The 22,910-nt window shown below is 49.7% G+C and overlaps 2 protein-coding genes across 3 annotated transcripts; one reads left to right on the top strand and one right to left on the bottom strand.

Annotated features, from left to right (window-relative positions):
- Positions 1–174: 174 nt before the first annotated feature.
- On the bottom strand, positions 175–20,531 carry LRRC43 (leucine rich repeat containing 43). Of its 2 annotated transcripts, none has more exons than XM_040443939.1 (3): positions 18,518–20,531; positions 1,932–2,192; positions 175–942 (listed from the first exon to the last, which is right to left on the bottom strand). In XM_040443939.1, the coding sequence occupies exons 1-3, from the start codon at positions 18,533–18,535 to the stop codon at positions 613–615; spliced, it is 609 nt and encodes a 202-aa protein (XP_040299873.1). In that variant the 5' UTR covers positions 18,536–20,531; the 3' UTR covers positions 175–612. The 2 variants fall into 2 exon arrangements, with proteins under 2 accessions (XP_040299873.1, XP_040299872.1); XM_040443938.1 differs by lacking the exon at positions 18,518–20,531 and adding an exon at positions 3,480–3,590.
- On the top strand, positions 10,003–12,156 carry IL31 (interleukin 31). The gene is made up of 3 exons (XM_040443940.1): positions 10,003–10,132; positions 10,304–10,452; positions 11,842–12,156. Exons 1-3 carry the CDS (start codon positions 10,117–10,119, stop codon positions 12,154–12,156), a joined length of 480 nt encoding a protein of 159 aa, XP_040299874.1. The 5' UTR covers positions 10,003–10,116.
- Positions 20,532–22,910: the final 2,379 nt, after the last annotated feature.

Below are 22,910 nucleotides of genomic sequence, written 5' to 3'. Positions count from 1 at the left end.
GAGAGAGAGAGAGAGAGAGAGAGAGAGAGAGAGAGAGAGAGAGAATCTTCAGCAGGCTCCAAGTTCAGCATGGAGCCCAACACGGGGCTAGATCCCTCAACCCTGGGATCATGACCTGAGCTGAAATCAAGAGTCAGGAGGCTCAAACGACTGAGCCACCCAGGCGCCCCCATTTTACCTACTTTTAAGTGTACAATTCAGTGGCATTAAGTTCACTCACACTGTAGTGCAGCTGTCACTGCTACCTACTTCTGAAATTTTTCATCACCCCAGACAGACTGTACCCCATTAAGCAACAACTCCACATCGCCCTCACCCCTGCCCCAGTAACCTCTAATCTACTCCCTGTCTCTGTGGAATTGCCTCTTCTAGATATTTCATGCAAGCGGAATCAGCTAACATGTGACCTCTCGTGTCTCTTGTACTCAGCATCACGTGTTCAAGGTTCGTCCATGTCCCAGCACGAATCGTTCCTGTTTATGACTGAAGAATATCCCACCACATGGAGGGACCACATTTTGTTTGCCCTTTCTTGGCTGGTGGACATCTGGGTTGTCTCCACCTTTCAGCTGTCGTGAGGAGTGCTGCCGTGAACACGGGCCAGCAAGAATCTCAGTCCCTGCCTTCACTTCTCTGGGGCATACACCCAGACACAGAACTGCAGGGTCCTATGGAGATTCTACTTTTTCGGAACCTGGCCTCCCTCTCCAAAGCCTGGGGCTGGTCCTTGGCATCCAGCCACACTGGCCAAACCTTCTGTGGGGAGGGCAGGGGCAGGGCCTCTGGGCAGAGCCAACTCGAAGACCCTAAATGGAGTCTGAGCTCTTTTACCTTGAGAGTTGGGGGCAGGTTGACAGCATCGATCTCCTGGATTTGATTAGCACTCAGTACCAACTCTTCAAGATTTAGAAATTTCAGGAGGTCTTTATCCACCAGGCTCACCTGGAAGGGAAGGAAAGGAAGTTGAGAGCTCTTGCGGGTGAGGCAGCTTTGGAGCAGAAACAGGGTCCACGGGAGGCCACCGACAGGAGGCCACTTGCCTCCTGAGGGAGTCACCTCGAACACACCAACCCCTTTCGTCTCCCCTACCGACCCTCTTACAGCCTCTCCTGCACATTCCACCAGGATCGCAGGGCTCCGCCTCCGCAGTGACCTCTTAGCCCCCCGCCTCACTCCCCGGAGGCGCTGTACAGCTACCAGCCCAGTGTCCCGTGTCCCCAGCTGGACTGTGTGCTCCCAAGGGCAGGGATCCCATGTTCTGTGCTGTCTACCCCTGAGGCCTTAAGGAATCACTAGTTTACACACAGCAGGATCAGACCGGAAGTTCAGAGGCCTATCTGTGAACCTTCAGTTCTCTGTGGCCTCAAAGACATCAGGGCCCTTCCTGGCGACTGTGCCAGTGTGCCCAGGATTGAGGCGTTCCCGGGACACTTTCAGCGCTGATGCCCCAAAGTCCCAGGAAAACTGACAGGAGTTGTTCCCGCCCCTCCCACCTGGTACTGTGTAGATCCACAGTTTCTCTGGGAAAGGGGAAGCCAATGTAGGGAGGCTGAGTTTGCAGATTGGGGCTCTGTTATCGGTAGAGGCAAAGAAGGCTTCTCAGTAACAGAAATTAATACAGTACCATGCCAACCCTCCCCAACCCCGGCCCCCCACAGTTTAAGTAAAACCGACACAGACACTTCAAAGGTCTCTCCGAGGACCCAGGAGCCCCAAATCAGAAGTCAGCTGTAGAAAACACACCTGGATTCCCCGGGGGTGAAGGAAGAAGACACGGAACAAATGAGCAGCTGGCCCTGGCAGGTGGAGGCGCTGGTGAAGTTAATTCGGTCCGAGCTACCTCCCCATCCTTCCTTCTACTCACCACCTAGGTCTCGCCACTAAGCTCTTTAAGGGGCATGGCCTCCTTGACATCAACCTCTGGCACTCACCTGCTTGTCCACCACTCGTAGGGACCTGAAGTAGGAGTAGAAGAAGGTGTCCTTGAGCATCAGGGGATTCTGGATGGCCAGTTCTCTCAGAAAACGGTCCTCTGCACTGGAGCCCTCCAGCAGAGCCCAGGGGGAGTGGGGGCTGCGGACCAGGCCCAACAGGGCCTCCACCGTCTCCTCCCCGGGGCTCACGGCCTCCTCGTCTCTGGGGATCAGCTCCCTCCATGTTCGCCAAGTTCGAGGAAGAAAACGTGACTTATTCTGCAGCGGTGGAGGTGGAGAAGTTCGCTACTCGTGACTCAGCCCTCTCAAGGATTCGAGACTCCCCAAAAAGAGTAGATGGTAAGATAGGACCATCAGGGATCAAGAGTTTAGAAGTTTAAGCAGTGAGTAATCAATACTTCCGACTGATCATCAGCCATGGATAGAACTACAAAGAACTGCATTCCTGCCTTTAGGAATTTACTCAAGCTGGGAACCCTGAAGAAGCAGGTGAAAGCAACCTAACAGTTAAGAAGGATTTATGTACTAAAAGCTAGAGGCGCAAAAGGCAATCTGGGGGATGTATTAACCAAGGAATGGCTTTCGAGGAAGAAGTACCATGGCTGAAAAGGTGAATTCTGAATTTAGAGGCCACAGCGGACAGGGAAAGGTTGGGTCCCAGAGCTGACTTTCTCCCAGCCCTTCCCCCAGGAGAACTGGAGACATCGGTGAAACCCAACAGCACCTTGCACAGTAGACACTCAACAGTGTTTGTTGAGGAGACAAATCCATTAGTTCCTTGATTGGTGCCTTGGTTTTCTCCTCTATGAAAATGGGCACACAGACCTCCCCTTAGCCCCTACCAGTGTGGGGGGGGCCTCAGCTTCCCAGCAAGCAGGAGGGGAACATTCCAGACCCTCAAGATATTCCAGGGCACATCCTGGGGGCTGCAGGTTCTCAATGGCCTGCTCCTCATCCCCACCAGGAGCACTAGCTGATGGGGGTGGGGTGCGGGTAGACGCACCTGCTCCAGCCCGCAAAAGCCACGACTTGCACCCCAGGGAGAAACTTTAGAAGGGAAGAGTTTCCGGCCTCCGAGACAAGGAGCCAGGAGAGGAGGGAGGGAGCCGCTTCTCCCCCAGACCCACCGGCCTCTGGAGGCAGCAGAACCGGGCCTGCTCAGGACCACGCCTTCTGCGCTCTGGGGCACCTGAGGGTTGAGAAGCTCTTGGCCCAGGCAAAAACTTTCCACCTCAAAGGGAGCCTGGTGTTTCTAACGGAGAAGCCCTACCCCCCCCCGGTCAGCCCGCCGGGCTCAGGTCTAGGCGGGGTCCCGCCATCCTCTGCGGGTCAGACCTGGGGGGGGGGGGGGGGGGGGAGGAGCTCTCCCGTCGGCCCTTGCGGCGTCCCAGCCCCCACCCCAGCTCAGGACGCTCCCTAAACGCCCAGATCCAAACCTCCCCTCAGGCTTCTCCGGATCCGCCAAAGCCTGTGCCGGCGGCCCGGGCCCCTCGGCGCCGCAGATCCCCGCGTCCCTCCTCCGGCCGCCCCCGCCGGCGCCCGCACCCAGCTGCCGGTGCCGCACGGGAACTCGCGAAGACACAACTGCCTCAGGTGCTCCCGGACCGCGGCGCTCACGGTCCCGCCGGGCGTCTCCATGCCCGCGCGGCCGCCTCGCCTGGCCGGTTGCTAGGCAACCGCCGGGACACACGTGCGCGCTCACCGGGGCCGGGCGCGCGATCCTCCCGGCGGGGGCGCGCGGCACGCAGGCGCTCCAGGTGAACGCAAGACCAGCCGGGGTCTGCGGACTTTTCCCGGCCGGCCGGGAAACCGAGACCCTGACTCAGGCGGGGACGACCTGGCTTTTTGATTCTGACCCTTTTGCGCCCGCAGCTGCAAAATGGGACAATAGTACACTTCCCACCACCACCAGGGGCCGTAACTGCTGTAGCTCCTAGCAGGCGCTTCCCACCTGAGAAAAGTGCTGATTATCGTTCCCATTTGACAGATCTAGGAAAGAGAAATGAGCCCAAGGTCAAACAGTCTCAAGATAAACCAGTGGATTCCAATGTGGATCGCTTTAACCCCTGAGTCCGGGGTTTTAAATCACTGTCTACATATATAACCGTTTTAGCACCAAGACCCCATTATAGACGGAAGCAAGCTCGCACATCATCTCTCCATCCTAAGTATCCAGCATCTAGCCTGCTACCCAAACAGTAAGGGCTCCCGGGCACACGTTTGAGAAACAAATGGGATGATTTGGTTCCTATAATTTGGAAATGCAACATCTTTACTGAGCTATAATTTGCGAACCCCCAAATCCACCTGTTTAAAGTGTGCAACTTTGTGTGATTTTTAGTATAGTCCCAATGCAACGATATTCATAGTGCAACTATCACTGTTATCTAATTTTCAACTTTTTTCTCACCCCAAAAGGAAACCCCATACCCACTAGGCAGTCAATCCCCATTCCCCCTTCCGTCCATCCCCTAGCAACCACTAATAGGCTTCTGTCTCTATGGATTTTCTTCTCCTAAATATTTCATATTAAATGGAATCATACAATATTTGCCATTTTGTGTCTGGCTTCTTTGGCTCAGCATCATGTTTTCAAGGTTCACCCATGTTGTAGCAGGTGTCCGTGCCTTATTCCTTTCTATGGCTGAATAATATTGCATTGTATGAATGGACTACATTTTGCGTATCCATTCACCCACTGAGGGACATTTGTTTTCACTTTTTAGCTCTTATGAAAAATTCTGAAACGTTCCTGTACATGTTTTTACGGCAACATATGTTTTCATTCCTCTTGGGTCGATACCTAGGAATGAAATTGCTGAATCATATGGTCACTGTATGTTTAACAGTTTGAGGAAACTGTTTTACACAGAAGCTCTGCTATGTCACCTCCCCATCAGCAATATATGAAGATTCCGGTTTTTTAATAGCTTCACTAACACCTATTATTTTACTGCTTTGTTTTGTTTTTATAATAGACATCTTAGTTGATGTGATGTATCTCGTTGTGGTTTTTATTTGCATGTCCCTAATGCCTGGCTAGTGATATGGAGCATCTTTTCATGTGCTTTTTGGCCATTTGTGTATCTTCTTTGGAGAAATGTCTTTCAAATTCTTTAGTCATTTAAGACGATTTTTTGTCTTTTTATTGTTGATTTTTAAAAGTTTTTTTTAATATATTCTGGATATTAGCCCCTTGTTTTACATACAATTTCCAAATATTTTCTCCCATTCCATGGTTGTCTTTTCAATTTCTTGATAATGTCCTTTGATCCACAAAAGTCTTTAATTTCAGTGAAGTGTCATTTATCTATTTTTTCTTATGTTGCTTGTGCTTTTGGCATAATTTTAAAGAAACTATTGCCTGATCCTAATAAAATTGAGTTTGAGTGTTCTTTATATATTTTGTCAGATTTGTGGTTTGCAAATATATTTCTCCCAGTCTAGACTTGTCTTTTCTAAACAGTGTCTTTAGAAGACCAAACATTTTTAATTTTGACGAAGTCCAATTTATTGATGGGATCCTTCCGAAAACACCCACTGTGGTAGACATCTTTCATCCTTTTTGACTGTGTGTCAAACACCTTTACTGTATCAGAACACCTTTACTATTATTATTATTATTATTAGAGAGAGAGAGAGAGCATGCACAAGTGGGGGAGGGGTGAGGGGGAGAGAGAGAGAGAGAGAGAGAGAGAATCTTAATCCACACTCAGTGTGGAGCCTGGCTTGGGGCTAGATCTCACCATGATGAAATCATGACCTGATCCGAAAACAAGAGTCAGATGCTCAACCAACTGAGCCACCCAGGTGCCCACACCTTTACTTTTATTAGAAAAATTCTCCAAAACTGGGCTATAAGACAAAATAAGAGCCACATGTCCTTTTATTTATTTATTTATTTATTTATTTTAAAAAAAAATTTTTTTTCAACGTTTATTTATTTTTGGGACAGAGAGAGACAGAGCATGAACGGGGGAGGGGCAGAGAGAGAGGGAGACACAGAATCGGAAACAGGCTCCAGGCTCTGAGCCATCAGCCCAGAGCCCGACGCGGGGCTCGAACTCACGGACCGCGAGATCGTGACCTGGCTGAAGTCGGACGCTTAACCGACTGCGCCACCCAGGCGCCCCTCACATGTCCTTTTAAAGAATAAGATAAATATCCATGAGTGATATAAGCAAATCAGAAAGATGAATTGGGGATGACTCCTGGGATTTTTTTAAAAAATTGTTTTTTTATTTGACATTTATTTATTTTTGAGACATAGAGAGACAGAGCATGAACGGGGGAGGGTCAGAGAGGGAGACACAGAATCTGAAACAGGCTCTAAGCTGTCAGCACAGAGCCCGATGCGGGGCTCGAACTCACGGACTGTGAGATCATGACCTGAGCCGAAGTCAGTCGCCCAACCGACTGAGCCACCCAGGCGCCCCGAATCCTGGGATTTTAATGAGGCAACTAGGTGGTTGATCTGCAGTGAGGGAAAAGAAGTCTCTAGAGGAGTAATCAAGAGTCCCATCTCGAATGAGTTAAGTTCAAGATGCCCATTGACATCTATCCCATGTCAAGTCAGCAGCTGGATAGGAGTTGAGAGCACAGGGACGAGATCAGCTTTGGGTGGCCCATAGAGCCCAAAGCACAACAGAAGAAACAGTTGGGAACCCTCGTCCACCCCAAGTCCCCCTCCAGCCCCTGCTGTCTCTTTCCTTCTCTGATCCAGTCTTCTGGACAGACTGGTCGGAGGGCCCTTTTACCTCACTTCCCAAACTGCCACAATATGGCTCCTGCCCTAACAACTTATTCAAACTCCCCAAGCAAAGTTCCCAGTGACCTTATGTTGCCACACCTAGTGAATCCCTTCAGTCTTTATCTTATTTGACCTCTCCATGGCTTATGACGGTGCTAATTGTATCCTCCTCCTTGAAAACCACTTTTCATCTTGGTCCATGGTGTGTTTTCCTAGTACATTTCTCTCCCTCCCAAGAGTGTCTTCTCAGTGTTGTAGACTGTCATCTCCCTCTCCCTCTTCTGTTAATAGACGTGGACCCCTGGACTCCACACTTACCTTACATGTCTCTTGTTGGTCATCTCTTGTAGGATTACAGTTTTCTCAATTACAACGTACAGATGGCACCCAAAGACGGCACAATATACAGGCATGGCGCCCATGACTCCAGTTCCTTCCTTCAAGCTCCAAATCCGAATGTCCAAAGGCTCACTGTCCATCTTTACCTGAGAGTTCCATGACGCTTCCAACTCACCGTGTCAAAACTGAGTTCTTCACTCACCTGAGCCCTGTGATCCCCTCTGCCCGCAGCACCACAATCTGTCCAGTTACCCAACCACCGACCCAGAGGCAGTTCTCAACTCCTCCTTCTCCACTATCCCCATGTCCACTCAACCACCATCTCCTGAGAACTTTGCCTCCTACAAATTTCTCCACTCTATCCACACCCGTTCGTCTCCACAATTACTATTACCTTGACTCATATGCTTGGTTTTGGACATATCGAGGGCAGGACATTCCACTGGAGATGCCCATTAGGCAACCGAACATTTCGATCTGGAGTTTGAAAGAGAGAGACATTAAGGTTTGAGGAACATGGATCGACGATGGGGCCCTTGGAGACATGCCCATTAAGAGATCAAGAAGGAAGATGGTTTGGCCTAAGAAGGCATGGTCAGAGGGCCGCAAGGTATCAGGATCATATTATTATAGAGTAAAGAGGAAAAAGAGGTTTTCAAGAAAGAGGAAGTGGTTGGCATTACAGCATGTCATGGAGGGGTCAAGTAAAATGAAGGCTGAGAGGAAGCCAGTAAGGTTGGCAACATGAGGCCACTGAAGACTATATTGGTCCTCAGTTGCTGCCATAACAAATGCCATAAAGCCAGCAATATAAATCTATGAAGTTACTTCCTACAGTTTCTGTAGGTCAGAGGTCCAGCATGGAGAAACTGGATCCTCTGCTCAGGGTGTTACCAGGCCAAAGTCAGAGTAGCAGCTGGGGCTGTGGTTCTCAACTGGGGCCAGGGTCCTCCTCCAAACTCACTGATTGTTGGCCAAATTCGTTTTCTCCTCATGCTTTCCACCTAGCGCCCTCCCTCTTCAAGCCAGCCAATAGTGGTTGAGTCTTTCTCATGCTTTGAGTCTCTCTGCCTGCTTTATTTTTAAGGGTTCGTGGAACTACATTGGACCCACCTGGTAACCAACCTTTGTTCAGGTCAGCAGATTAGTAACCATTAGTAATTAATTCCATCTGCCAAGTCCCTGTAATGTAATATAATTATGGGAGTAAATACCAGAGGGTGAAAGTCACATGGGCAAAATTCTGCCTACCATGGACTTTGCTAGAGGATCTTGAATAAATTGTTAGGGTAAAAACCATACTGTGGCGTTTGGGGAAGTGAGGTAAATGTGCACGTAGACCATTCTGTTAAGAAACTTGGATAAGAGGAAAGAGACACCAGGGACTGGAGGGGAACTAGGGATTAAGGGTGGAGGAAGGGGGTTTCTGACTCTTTTCTGCTGTGCCTGTTGGATTCTGTGCATGGCTCTGGTCTGGCTTCCTTCCTGTGCTCTTGACTCCTATCCAGTTGCTAACTTGACATCGAATGCCCAGTGGGCATCTTGAACTTCACTCATTCCCGATGAGACTCTTGATTTCTCCTCTCCAGGCTCCTTTTCCCTCACTGCAGATCAACTACTCAGTTAGTTCACCAAAATCCCAGGATTCATCCCTGATTCCTCTCTCGGATTTACCTCCACATAAGGCCATCAGTCGGTTCTGTGGACTCCATCTCTGTCCTCTCTACCCTGGTCCAAGCCACTATTACCTCTATCTAGACAGCCACATAGCCTCCTAACTGGCCCCTCTATTCCATCTTGGATTTACACAATCCATTCTCTACTCAGGGGCCTCTCTCATTCTTCCTTCTTAACCGACTGAGCCACCCAGGTGCTCTATTCTTCCTTCTTAAAGTACACCAGAGCCTATACTCGCCTCCCTACTCGCCTCCCTGGACAGCCGTCCAGCAGTACCTTGTCACACTTGGGATAAAATCCAAGTTCTTTATCATGGCCTCAGAAGGCCCTCTGTGTCCTGGCCTCTGTCCACCTCTCTACCCTACTACCCTCCCCTTCTTTTGCTTCACTCCAGCTCCCATGACCCATTTCCCATTCTTGGCCACACCAAGCTCACTTTTGCCTGAGGATTTTTACACTAGTGTCCTCTACACGTGGAACACCCTTTCCCCAGATCTTCCCACAGGGACACCTCCCCAGAGAAACTATTCCTCGTCACTTAGAGTATCTCACCTACCACTCTCTCCTTCTCCCATCACCTTGTTTTATTTTTATAGTTCTTATTACCTTACACTTTCTTGTTTGATACTGTGTCTCCTCTCTGCCCGTTGCCCATCAGAACACCAGCTATCAGGGCAGGGACCTTGTTTAACTTCTTTGCCACCATTCCTAAGACCCTAGAAGAGTCTATTATTCAAAATATGAATTAGCACCTTCAACAAATAACTCTGGAGCACAGACTCCAGTTCTAGGCCTTGTCGTTGCAAAGACACAGTTGAGAATCCAATGATGTTCAAGGCCAAGCAGAACGGAAATGAGGCCTTTGACTCACCATATTCACTGTGGTTATCGGGGCCATCCCCGCACACTGGCATGGGCATACTTCAGAAATTTCCAAAGGTAATACATTTTGAGAAACCTCATGCCAGCCTGACGCCTACGCATACTCACTGTGACCCTCCCCAGAAATTCCCTGTGGGGCACTGACCCTCAGCTCCTGTAAATCACCTGTTCCTGGGGAGTTAGGCCTGTCAAATCTGGGCTTCAAAATTTCTTCTAGTCAAATCGACAAGCTTTTTCCCAGAAGAAATGGCAAAGATGTGTGTGCTTTCCTGTGTGTGTCTGTACTGAGTCAGGCATCTGCCCACCTTGAGGGTAACCTCAGCATTTCCTTCCAGTCCCGCTTTCACCCAGCCTCGTGGGGCAGAATATTGAAAGTGTTTTCTGGAGAAAAGCTGAGCAATGATTTTGCCATGGGCGGGACGTTGATCGCTCTTTTCCCTCACAACTGGCCCTTTATATATCTCCCAGAGTCTATGGCGAGCACATCTAGCTCCAGAAGCTGTTGCCGGAGCAGGCCCTGTGTGCTCTCTCGCCATGCTCTCCCACGCAGGTACTACTGTGCCCTGATGCCTGTTTCATGAGCGTGGTCTTGTCCCGTTGGATAGAGAAGACTCTGGAGGGGCTTGGCCAGTGGTTGCTCAACAACGGCTTCGGTGGTTGCAACTGGGGTGGGCAGGGGGCGTCTGGCCACGTGGCCCACAGCATCATTTTCTTTCTCCAGGACCCGCCAGGTTTGCCCTGTTTCTGCTCTGCTGCATGGAAACCTTGCTGCCCTCCCATATGGCACCCACCCATCGACTACAACCAAGTGACGTCCGAAAAATAATCTTGGAATTACGGCCCATGTCTAAGGGACTTTTGCAAGACTACGTAAGTGCCCTTACAGATTTCTTCTCCAGGCCATTTCTTTAAAATGCCTTCCATTTGCCCCTAGAAGAGGCCTACTATTTTTAGACCCCAAGCTAGGGCTGCGGATACACCAGGAAGAGATGGGAACAACTAGACAGGATACAATGGAATTTTCATGAGGGTTGGAGGCAGAGATTAGCCCAGACAGTCTGAAGTTCAATGACTTCTCACATACTATAGGATCTGCTTTAGTAGGTCTGTTCATTCTTAACATATCTAGTTCACGGTAATGTTACATGGATTTTCTTGCCTGTAGCACAACCCTAGGGACGGGCCATCTTGCCTGACCATTTAGTTGCCTGCAAAGGTCAACCTCAGCTGTAAATGATGTCTCAGTGAATTCAGGATATTAAAATCCTCTTGTGGGCACAGAGAGTCTCTCTGACCGCAGAGAAGGGCAGTGAACAAACTGGGGGTCTGTTTGCATGCTACTTTATCGTTTAATTAGGACCCAGTCTGCTTCTGCCAGAGGCTGTGCTGACTCCGACCCCATTGGGAGGAAAGTATGAGGTTGAATAAATGTAAATACTCTTCCATTTTCTCAGAGTTGTCTTCAAGATAGAACCTCTTGGGCAGCTTTGATTAAACGAACAAATAAAAACCAAAACCTGGAAACAGCTCACAAAATTGGCCTAGCCCTTCTCTTCCACCCCCTGACATTTAAACCTTAGCCTTGGCTTTAACGGGCACAGAAACAGAGGTTGTTACAGCCAAGGTGACTCTGCAGTCAGTTCAGGCTGGTGAGATGCTGTTAGCATTTCAGTTGAACCCCAAATCTCTTAGTCCTTGGGAAGAGGGACAGGAGAGGGTGTGGTCTGGAGTCCTCAGTATGTTTGGAAAAACTCTCCCTGGCATCTTGGAGGCCTTTCCAGACGTGCACACATCCCCCTGATGAGCTGGGGATACACTGGCTTTAATACAGAGTCACAAAGAGCAAGAAGCAGGACGGAAACCCAGATGCTTTCCTATTCCCCCTCTCTGAGCCCCAGAGCAGCTAAGAGAGGTTTCCTGGGGAGGTGTGTGGAGGCCTTGGTCGCATGGAGCAGGGGAGGCAGTATGGAGCGGCGGTTATTGATAGAGGCCTCAGAATTGCTGCTGACATGGGTTAGAATCCCGGGTCCGCCCCTTGATCTTGGGCCAGCTCTGCAAACCAACTGACCTTTAGTTTCTTCTGGGAAAGGCAATAGTGATGACCACAGCCTCACACGGTGGTGGCACCGATTACATGGGATGGCAAGGGGGACGTGCCCACCCAGCCCATCACAGAGGGAGCATTCGGACGTAAGCACTTTGACTTCTAGCCGTTACTGCGGATGTAATGTTCACCCATGTCTCTTCCTCGGCCCACAGCTGAAGAAGGAGATGGGGTTGCCAGAATCTAACCATTCCTCGTTACCGTGTCTCAGCTCAGACTCCCAACTGCCGCACATCAATGGCTCCGCCATCCTGCCTTATTTCAGGGCGATCAGACCATTGTCAGATAAGAATACGATCGATAAAATCATAGAACAGCTGGACAAACTCAAATTTCAACGTGAACCAGAAGCAGAAGTTTCTATGCCTGCAGACAACTTTGAACGTAAAAACTTCATCTTGGCCGTTTTACAACAGTTCTCAGCGTGCCTGGAACATGTGCTTCAATCATTGAATTCTGGATCCCAGTAGGCCATTCAAGGCCATCTGGCTGAACCTATTCCTTTAGAATGGTGGAAATGTCTGAAGCCTTGAGAAAACATAACTGGCAGGCTAAGGGTGACTGCTCTGCTGTAAATTATTCCAATGAATAATTTCAGTGAGTCCCCAGATGGGCTAGTCCCGGGAGGACTGAGGTATAAATGTGTGAGTTAACTTGAAGAGATGTCAGGTTATGACATTGTTCTCCGTCTTGGCATTTATAGAATGTTTTTCCTCTGCAGACTTAAATCTTATCTTCATCATGCCTTTGCGAAGGCAGAAGGCGATACCTGTGTTAATTTATTGGTTTTTATTGTATTGAGAGTGTTAGTGCTCCTCAGGAACTATTTAATAAATTATATTGAGTTTTTCTCATGATCTGCTTTGGATTTTGTGAGGGGGTTAAAATCAGTGGCTGGGAATCCAGGCTGGGTGGCGTTGTGGCTGAGGGAGCGTGGGGCATGCTGTGGAAACAGATACCATTTCTCCCCATGGGACAGGCTCAGTAGCAAATAAGAGTAATTCTAGCAGCGACAACCATTTATTGAGGATTTTCTTTATGCCAGGCCATGTAAGTACCGTTACTGTCCTCTTTTTATAGGTGGGGGAAACTGAGGCAAGGAGTCATTTAGTGACTTGCCCAAGGCCACACTAGCTGTTAAGGCAGACTCACGCTTGCCCTTCACCACTCTGCCCAACCTTTGTCCCTCTCTGGGCAGTGACTGGGTCTTAGGAGCACTTAAAGGCATGCCTGGTACAGAGCAATCATTCAAGTGTCTCCTGCACGGTTCCAAACTGGATTTCCAGTGCCTCTGCTCCTGTAAAGTCCTGTTCCATCATTGCCTCCATGACTTCTATGTAGCCAGGGCCAAAGATTTTTTTCATTTGAATGAATGTTGAGTCCAAAGTCGTTAATGGTTCTTTGAGATCATTTGGACTAATGGCTCTCAAAGCACGGCCTCCGGGCCAGCAGCATGGGCATCACCTGAGGGCGTGTTGGAAATGCGCATGCGTGGGCCCCACCTCACACCTACTGAATCAGACGCTTTGGAAGGGTAGTCAGTGATCCGGGTTTTAACAAAACCTCCCCGTGATTCATATACACGCTGGAGCCTGAGAACCACAGATCCTGAGTTGAACAACACCTTCATATTCATCTTATTTGGGGGAAGATGAGGCCCAAAGAGATCCTCTGATTTGCCCACGTTCTCATATGGGGGTGGGGTGGGGGTGGGGGTGGTGATGTTATGGGGCTCTGAGAGCTGCAACTCACCCGGGAATTCTCTTTCTTACTCTTGTGGGTATTTCTACTTCAGCACCTCCCCGGGGCTCTGAGGCTACACACATCGTAGCCTCCAATGACAGTGTTTTGGTCAGCCTTTCCCAAAATATCCACCGTGGTGCTCGTCTGTCATTCTTTTTGACTGTCCTATATCGGAACACATTTACTATTGTTAGAAAAATTACCCCCAAGCTGGGAAATCAGGCAAAAAAGATGACCATGTGTTCTTCCAAAGAGTAAAATAAATATCCACCAGTCTGCAGTGATATAAATAAATGGAGGAAAAGGGACAAATGTTCCTTACGGAATTCTAATTAATAAACATAGAAGGAATGAGGGAAATAGAAAATCACCATTAGGACACCTCAGTCGTGGGGTGCCGGGCTGGCTCAGTCAGTAGGGCACGCAGCTCTTGATCTCGGGATTGTAGGTTTGAGCCCCACATTGAGTGTAGAGATTACTTAAAAATAAAATCTTAAAAAAAAAAAAAGAACACCTCAGTCATAATTGCTGTGGGCAAGATCTACAGATGAAGGCTAAAATTAATGGGTGAACTGCGAAGAAACAGGAAATTTGCTTCACGACAAAGTATCTTCCCACAAATATTTACTAGTCATTTGGCAGTTTTAACATAGGTCTGCAAATTCTTTGATCTTTCCCTTCCAGGAGGTGGAGGGGAACTTCCCTCCTTCTGATGTAGGCTGGATCTGTGATTTGCTTCTAAAGCACTGAGCACAGGAGGGCAAGACAGCCACACATGAGGGAGAAAGCAATAGACAGCACCCCTGCGTGAGGCAAACAGAGCAGCCAGTGAATGTCAGGCACCCCTGATCTACCGTGGTGGGGAGGGTGGCTCGTCCTCTCTGTGGGACTCTTCCCCCAGATCCACATCCACCCCTTCGTGAGAAAACACCAGGCAAACCCGAGTCAAGGGACATTCTACAAAACCCCTGACTACAACCCTTCAAAGCTGTCAGTGTCAGGAAAATCAAGGGGAGACAGAGAAACCGCCACCTGGGGACCAAGGAGACACGAGGGTTGGGTGCAGTCTTGGAGGGGATCCTGATAAAGGACATTAGTGGAAAAACTGGTGAAAATTCAAATTAAGCCTGCACTTATGTGAATTTCTTAGTTTTGATCAATGTACCACAGTTATGTAAGATGTTCCCATTTAGGAGAAGCTGGGAGAAGGGAATATGACCACTCTGTACTATCTAGAACTTTTCTGTATAACTACATTTATTTTAAAATAAAACACTTATGGGGCGCCTGGGTGGCGCAGTCGGTTAAGCGTCCGACTTCAGCCAGGTCACGATCTCGCGGTCCGTGGGTTCGAGCCCCGCGTCGGGCTCTGGGCTGATGGCTCAGAGCCTGGAGCCTGTTTCCGATTCTGTGTGTCCCTCTCTCTCTGCCCCTCCCCTGCTCTCTTCTCTCTCTCTTTCTCTCTGGCGCGCGAATGCGAGCAGGTGCTCTCTCTCACCCTCTCTCTCTCTCAAAAATAAACAAAACACTTGTAAAAGTCTACTTCTTCAGTCCCACGAGCCACATCTTAAGTGCTCCAGAGCCACATGTGGTGAGTGGTTCCTATACTGACAACACGAACGTGGAACATCTCCATCGCCACGGAAAGTTCTATCAGACAGCACTGCTCTCAGGGGATGGGGCATGATTTGTTTGGCGTGATTTATTCCTGAGTAGGTCCCAGAGTCTGTGAATTTGTGGAAATTGCAGAAAATGTGTAGGATTTGTAGACATTCGTAGACAATTGATAAGGTACAGATCATTCCTCTCTGGTAGAGAAGTAACCCCAGAGGTGAAGAGGGTGTTAGTGGCGGTGAGGGTGAGGCAGTCAAACAGCTCCCTTCCCGTTTCATTCCAGCACTCCCTTCCCTCAATGACGATGGAGAGACGGAGAAAAGGAGATGTCACCTGCACGTATTATCCTTTGAGCCGGTTGTGCTGTGCTGACTGATCCCTTCACTGATGAGGTAAATAAAACTTTGGCACCTAAGTTACCTGGAATTCAGCTAACAAGGACCCACGCGTAATTAGAATTTCTTTGGGTGATAATCTGCCAAAACCCGGAAAGAGGCAAAAAGACCGTCAGATTCTGACATTTTGTCAGAAATGTAGTGTCTCCTCCATCTACTCATTTCCACGGTATGTCCTGTGCTCAAGACACTCCAAAGTAATGACTTACAAAAAAAAAAAAAAAAAAAAAACCCAATATCACTGACTCACAGAGGAAAGGAAAACAAATGTTCCAGAGTCACAGGGAAGCAAAAACTACTAGGATCTAATACGATACGATTAATACGACACTCTCTGAAGCTGAGTAGAAGCTTAAAGTCGCCCGATTTATAAAGGAAGAACAGGCAATATCAAGCTTTAAGAAAGACATTTTTAAGTAAGGTCATCTTCTTGTTCTGGAGAATTAAGAGGTGAGAGGAAAACTAAAAAGGAAATAGAAGGGGTAATCAGATAACGAATGAGGAGGAGGAGAGAGAAGAGAAGGCAAAGAAGTGGTTAAATGTAAACTAAGAAATCAAATAACCAGTAAATGTGAAACTAGGCTGAACCTTACTAGTAATCAAGAAAAGCAAATGAATAGGAGGTTATATCAGCACAGGCTTTACACACGATAAGGCCTGATGGTGCGAAAGGCCTACTCAGCCACTTCCGGAAGTAGGTGTCTGTCTCGCAGAGGATTCCATCCTGCTGACCCTCTCCTGCTATTCTCTCCTGGTGGAATTTCCTAAGGAGCTGATCACAGACTGGACACAGACCGACACACACCCGGGGGGGGAGGGGGGGAAGGGGGGCGGGGACTAACAGCATTCGTGACAATATCAGAAACACACGAGGACACCTGCGTCAGGGAAGGTCATCTGAGGAGCAGGTGCCAAGGTGGGACTCTCCATACCAAAGGCTCAGCAGTAGCAAAACTGTGAGGGGCAGCGGAGGCGCAGGGGGGACTGAGGCCAGGCCCCGGGCCCCCGTGGAACAGAAGGCTGGTGGCAGCATGTTAGACTGAAGTGCTTTTCTTTTCTTTTAATGTTTATTTATTTTTGAGAGGGTGGGGGAGAGGGGGAGGGGCAGAAAGAGAGAGAGGGAGACAGAATCTAAAGCAGGTTCCAGGCTCTGAGCTGTCAGCACAGAGCCAGACACGGGGCTTGAACTCAGGAACCGCAAGATCATGACCTGAGCCAAAGTCGGAGGCTCGACCGACTGAGCCACCCAGGCGCCCCCTGAAGCACTTTTCTAAGACAGATTGGCGAGGCTGTGGGTAAATGTGCTGAGTCGCTTGTCAGAGGAACCTCGTGTCCCTCAGAAACGAGCAGAAATGTCAGCGTCCCTGACGCGGTCCCTGGCTGGGAGAGGCCTGTGGGGGACACAGTGTCCCCGCATGATGGGCAGTGGATTTCTGAGTCCATCGTGTGAGCTCCCCCTGAGTTCTAGAGAGAGAGCCTATATGGACAGAAAGCAAGACTGGGATAAGGCCAGGATAATTTTCTTTCTATTTTTATGTAGTTTCCAAATATTCTAAAATTAGGAATGTATTATTTTAGGAATCAGGAAGATAAACACAGTTTCCCATTTTGACAAAAATAGCCGTGTGAGAAAAAGAGGTTGAAACATGGAGCGTTTGAGGGGTTTTACAAGGACCAGGGAAGGTAACAGTCTTTGGCCCAAGGCTGTTCACTGGAGCAGGGGGTTTGTCTCTTCTCCCTGATCCCTGAAAGCAGCCTGGGGTCCGCTCTTCACAGCCCTGAATCTGCGTCTCAGACTCCCAGCTGACAGGCACAACCGAAGCAGCTGGGCAGGGGCACAAGCGACCTCTAGCGTAACCCACGTGGTGCGACTTCCCCCTGCCCTTTTGTGAATGATCCCAAACTATAGTAGTTTATAATGAGAAGGAATACTCAGTATGACACTTCAAAGGCTCTTTCAGACCCCAACTTTTTTTATCTTTTTATTTTTTAATGTTTATTTCCGAAAGAGAGAGAAAGACAGAGTGCAAGCTGGGGAGGGGCAGAGAGAGAGAAGGAGACACAGAATCCTAGGCAGGCTCCAGGCTCTGAGCTGTCAGCACAGCTGGAACTCACGCGGCTGGAACTCACAAACCATGAGATCGCGACCTGAGCCGAAGTCGGACGCTTAACCGACTGAGGTGCCCCCAGATCCCAACTTTCTTAATTTACTTATTCAATGGCCCCGGAAACATTCTGCCTCCAACAGCATTGGTGTTAATAAGAGCAGATGTTCTCAGGTACCAGGTTCTGGTTTAGGTTCTGGTTCTAGGTTCTGGTCCTGTACTTTCTGTATGTGATGTAACCTTAGACAAATTATGTCATCTCTCTAAAGTATGCAACCTGGTAGCGTGTGCGTATATGTATATGTGTATGTGCGTGTGTGTATGTATGTTCAACCATCACAGAAATCTGATTCCAGAACATTCTCAGCACCCCCAAAAGAAGCCCTATACTCCTTAGCAGTCATTCCCTATTCCCCTATTCCTCCTCCAGCTCCTGGAAACCACTAATCTACTCTTTTTTTTCTTTTTCTTTCTAAGTTTACTTATTATTTTTAGTAATCTCTACACCCAATGTGGGGCTCAAATTCACAACCTTGACATCAGGCAAGAGTTGCACGCTCTACCAACTGAGCCAGCCAGGCGCCCCACCACTAATCTACTTTTTGTCTATGGATTTGCCTATTCTGGGCACTTAATATAAATGGAATCCTACAATATGTGGCCTTGTTTTTTTCAATGTTTATTTATTTTCGAAGGAGAGAGAGAGCGTGAGTGGGTAAGGGGCAGAGAGAGATGGAGACACAGACTCCGAAACAGGCTCCAGGCTCTGAGCTGTCAGCACAGAGCCCGACGCGGGGCTCGAACCCACGGACCGCGAGATCATGACCTGAGCTGCAGTCGACGCTCAACAACTGAGCCACCCAGGTACTCCCCGCCCCACCCCCCGCATACCCACCCATTAAGCAGTCACTGATACTCTCCCTCCCCCGCTGGCCCTGGCAACGCCAATCTGCTCTCTGTCTTTGTGGATTTACCTCTTCTGGGTGTTCCATACACGGAATCTTACACTGTGTGGCCTTTTGTGTCTGGCTCCTTCAAGGTGGCACGGTGTTTTTGAGGTCCATCCACATGGCAGCATGGGGTCAGGGCTTCATCCCCTTTGAGGGCAGAATAATACTCCTCAACTCTGTTCGGCAGTTTTCAGGGTAAAAGTCTTGCACTTGCTTGATTTATTCCCAAGAATTTTCTTCTTTTTGACGCCATCGTACGTGGAGTTGTTTTCTTAATTTCTCTTTTGGGCTGTGTATTGCTAACGCCCAGAAATGCAGCTGATTTTTGTGTGATGCTCTTGTGTCCTGTGACCTTGCTGAACTCATTTGCTGGCTCTACTAGGTTTATGTGCGCGTGTATATCCTTCAGGGTTTTCTATATATAGCATGATGTCATCTGCACAGAGAGTTTTAGTGTCTTTTTTTTCCCCCCTCCGGTTGGAACGTCTCGTATTTCTATGTGTCGCCTAACTGTGCTGACTAGAACCTCCAGGACAGTGTTGAATCTGTGCCTGTCCTAGATGGAAAGCATTCGGCCTTCACCAGTAAATACATTAGCTGTGGGGTCTCCTCAGACGCCTTTATCGGGTTGAGGACGTTCCCTTCCTCTCCTGCTTTATCGAGTGTTCTTATCATGAACGGTGAGCCTGAGTTCACGCCTGTGGAAAATAAGGATAATTCTTACCACCCAGGGTCTTTTGAGGATACAAATGGCACCACGGTAGAAGCCTCCAGGCTGGCTGCTGGCACATGTTATTGCTACCAGACACACCCAGGTCTAGAGCTCAGATTTGCACTTGGTGATAGCGCTGCTGGGCAAGTGGTGTGCTTCTCTAAGCCTCAACTTCCTTATCTCTAAAGTGGGGATGATAATAGTACCTGCCTCATAGGGTGTTGCATCACCTGTGGCATGCAGTGGTAGATACGACCTAACCCACGAGCTGGCTAGGCACCAGGGACACCGAAACTACGTGCTACGGTAGATGGCTGATAAAACGAGACATGGTCCCTGTCCTTCGGTGGGGGCAATGACGCGAGGGCAGTACCGAGAGTGACATGACCAAGCAGAAGGTGCCACATGACGTAAGTGACAGAAATGGAGCACCGGTGGTAGTTCGAAGCCCGGCGTGGGGTGGCGGCCTGCAGAGAGGGACAGAGCGCAGGGCCTCCCGGGGGGCAGGGCACAGAGGGGGGAAGCAGGGGGCATAGCTAACGGTCACAGGGAGTCCGCTTAGCCTGGAACCTGGGCGGTGTCACTGGCAGGGAGGACACTTGGAGTTAGTGCTCCACTGAACACCACGCTAAGGACTGGGGGACTTTATTCTAGAAGAACAGGAAGTTCTGAAGTGCTGGGAGGAAGGCACATTTTTTAAACAAGGATGAATATTAGCAAGCCGAATGCTAGCTATTTCCTGACTTTTTTAGACCTAAGCTGGGAAGTTAGGCTCCTTCTCAACTCTGACAGTTCTGATACTTCTCAGCTCTGAAGCAGCTGTTCCCTGGCACGGGACGGCGCCCCAGGCAGCGACATTTCCCAGAAAGAATTCACAGCACACGATCTGGTGCCTGAGAGGGAGCCAGGCAGGATGCCGCGGGGCAGGGGGAATCGGGATGCCGCCAGGGTATCAAAGAGGGGGGATGGTCTTTTGCGGTAGCGTTGATGACACGCAAGAGAGTCGGGCGAGGGTGCGATGTTGGGCCCGGGGAAGGTGCGGAGGAGCTGACTGTAAACGGGGCTCACTTCAATCCTTCAGCGCGAAGTGGGGCCGGCACGATTTTATCCGCATTTTCTAGACGGGGACGCTCAGGCCCAGAAAGGGTGTCACTCGCCCGAGGCAGTCGGAAGCCAGATGGTGAAGAGTTTGGGCTTTATTCCAAACGCAGCAGGAAACCACTGGAAGTTTGAGTGGGGGAGGCGACGCAGTGTCTTTAATAAGGTCACTCCAGGGGTGCCGGGGGGGGGGGGGCTCAGTCGGTTAAATGTGTGACCTTGACTTCGGCTCAGGTCACGGTCCCGCGGTTCTTGAGTTCGAGCCGCGCTTCGGGCTCTGCGCTGAGCATGGAGACTGCTTGGGATTCTCTCTCCCTCTCTCTCTGCCCCTCCCCCCCCCTCGTGCTCCCTCCCTCTCTCACTCTCAAAACAAATAGACATTTTTAAAAACACAAGGTCCCTCTAGCTCTGTGGGGAATGGGTGACGCGGAGCGTGGAAGATATCACGGTGGCCCCTCGAGGTGGTGGCAGGGGGAGTGGGGAGAAGAGTGGACTTGTGATGATTCTGGAGGGATCACTGACAGGATTTACCGACAGATTGAAGGGGGGCGTGAAGGGAGAAGAACCTGGAGGGGACCGTCTGCAGTTTCGGCTTGAGCAATCGGGCGGCTGGCAACACTATGGAGCGAGACGCAGAATATTTGGGGATGATCAGGCTTCGAAGGGGCAGGGGAGACAGTTAACGGGTGGTTAGAGGCAGAGAGACTTGAGAAAGAGAAACGGGTACATGGAGAGGCGTGAGTCAATTGGAAAAGGAGAACACAGCAGACAGAAGAGATAAGGATGAGAAAAAGCCCCGGTGGGGAGAAGGGGGAGGCTCGTCAATGCAGGTGTCGCTGGGCCTCGGCCTCAGGGGAGCGGTGTCCGTGAGGAGCGTGTGCTTCTTCCCTGAGGGATCTGCCCCCTCTGCCCGGCTAACTCTGCCTGTCCCGCTGGCTGCTGGCTCGGCTCAGGCACCTGCCACGGGGACATTCCCGGCCCCTCCCAAGATGGGCTGCCGGGGCTCCTTCAGGACCTCAAGGGCACCCTGTGCTGACCCCCATCACTCAGTATCAGGACAGAGTTGGCGGTGTCTCCAGTAGAGTCACTGCGCTGTTCCCTGAGCTGAGCTGAGATCTGGCCTTTAGCGCATGCTTCTTGATCGAAGACTGGAAGGAAAGGGGGCACAGTGGGGCAAACCCCTGGCCGGTGTTGGATGAGAGGCACAGAACCGGAGCAGCTTATGTGTATCCCAGGGAAAGGTCGGTCATTCAGTGACACTGATGGGCGGGCTGGGGACACCAGGAGACACCAACAGGCTAGAATCTGGGCTGCCGGATGGGTGAGGGGCAGGTGGGAGGGGCCGCTACCCTGCCGCTCACACAGGCCCCACTCCCACGACGACAAGACGACGTTTGTAATGGAACCAGCCAGCGCTGTTTGGTCGTCCCCCAGGAAAGAAAATCAGTCAGACTAGATCAAGAGATTAGATTGTTTGCTGCACCATACCCATTAAGGCAGGAAAGTAGGCTCTTATCTTAGAAAGCTTTTCCCTCTTTAAACAATAAGGGTTTTCTAGCTAATGATTCTGTGAAACAGAAAATCTGATCAATAAGAACTCCCCAGTCCCCAGTTTCGTATTAACTGTGACTTTGTAGCTTTTGACAAAGCCTTTAAATGACCAACACTATTGCAGGTATGCAATTCTGTAAATAGTACTAAAAAGCACATTTACTATTTTTAAATTTTTGTTTAATGTTTATTTCTGAGACAGAGACAGAGCATGAGCGGGGGAGGGTCAGAGAGAGCGGGAGACACAGAATCCGAAGCAGGCTCCAGGTTCCGAGCTGTCAGCACAGAGCCCGATGAGGGGCTCGAACCCACAAACTGGGAGATCATGACCTGAGCCGAAGCCAGATGCTTAACCGACTGAGCCACCCAGGTGCCCTAGTGAAATGCTTTCAAATGTCAGTTAGAGATTGTTCTATTTGCAATCTAAATTACTAAAGCTGATGTTCTACATTAAACATGTAAGGGGTACCTGGGTGATTTAGTCAGTTAAGCATCCGACTCTGGACGTCAGCTCAGGTCATGATCTCACGGTTTGTGAGTTCAAGCCCTGAGCGGGCTCTGTGCTGACAGCACAGAGCCTGCTTGGGATCCTCTCTCTGCCTTTACCCACTCACGCGAGCTCTCTCTTTTTCTCTGTCAAAAATAAGTAAATAAACACTAAAAAAAAGGAAAAAGTTAAACATGTTAAGGTCAACCACTTAACCTCAACATCTACCTCAGCTTGACATCTGCACCTGCTGATGGTCCCCCTCCCCCTCTCCTGAATTCTCACCACGCCCGCCCGCATACCCCCACCTCTCTGATGCAAATGTGAGGAAAGGGTAGCCGGGTTGCTGGAATGCTGGAGGGCTCATTCAGCAGGTTACCTGTGCACCTGCTGTGCGACAGTTCTGTGCTAGGCACAGCAGTGACCATCAGCACCCGGTCCCTGTCCCCACTGGGCCTCAGGGCCTGTTAGGGAAGATAAATGATAATGACAAACTCAACAGGTGTCCTGAGCAGACACAGGGTGCTCTGAGGCCTGACTCCATGCACGTGCTTCAGAAGACCTGAGGT

Source organism: Herpailurus yagouaroundi, unplaced genomic scaffold (genome assembly GCF_014898765.1).
Source record: "Herpailurus yagouaroundi ecotype Mexico unplaced genomic scaffold, PumYag 191, whole genome shotgun sequence".
Classification (NCBI taxonomy): domain Eukaryota; kingdom Metazoa; phylum Chordata; class Mammalia; order Carnivora; family Felidae; genus Herpailurus; species Herpailurus yagouaroundi.
The sequence above is the reverse complement of the archived record's forward strand: the minus strand, read 5'-3'. Positions and strand labels throughout refer to the sequence as shown.

Excerpts from the sequence above, each read along its gene's own strand:
- LRRC43 (XM_040443938.1), bottom strand. The coding sequence starts at position 3,572 with ATGGAGACGCCCGGCGGGACCGTGAGCGCCGCGGTCCGGGAGCACCTG. Across the intron at positions 2,193-3,479 it reads CGTGCGGCACCGGCAGCTGG|AATAAGTCACGTTTTCTTCC; the intron begins GTGCGGGCGCCG and ends CCACCGCTGCAG. Across the intron at positions 943-1,931 it reads TACGAGTGGTGGACAAGCAG|GTGAGCCTGGTGGATAAAGA; the intron begins GTGAGTGCCAGA and ends CTTCCCTTCCAG.
- IL31 (XM_040443940.1), top strand. Across the intron at positions 10,453-11,841 it reads AGGGACTTTTGCAAGACTAC|CTGAAGAAGGAGATGGGGTT; the intron begins GTAAGTGCCCTT and ends CTCGGCCCACAG.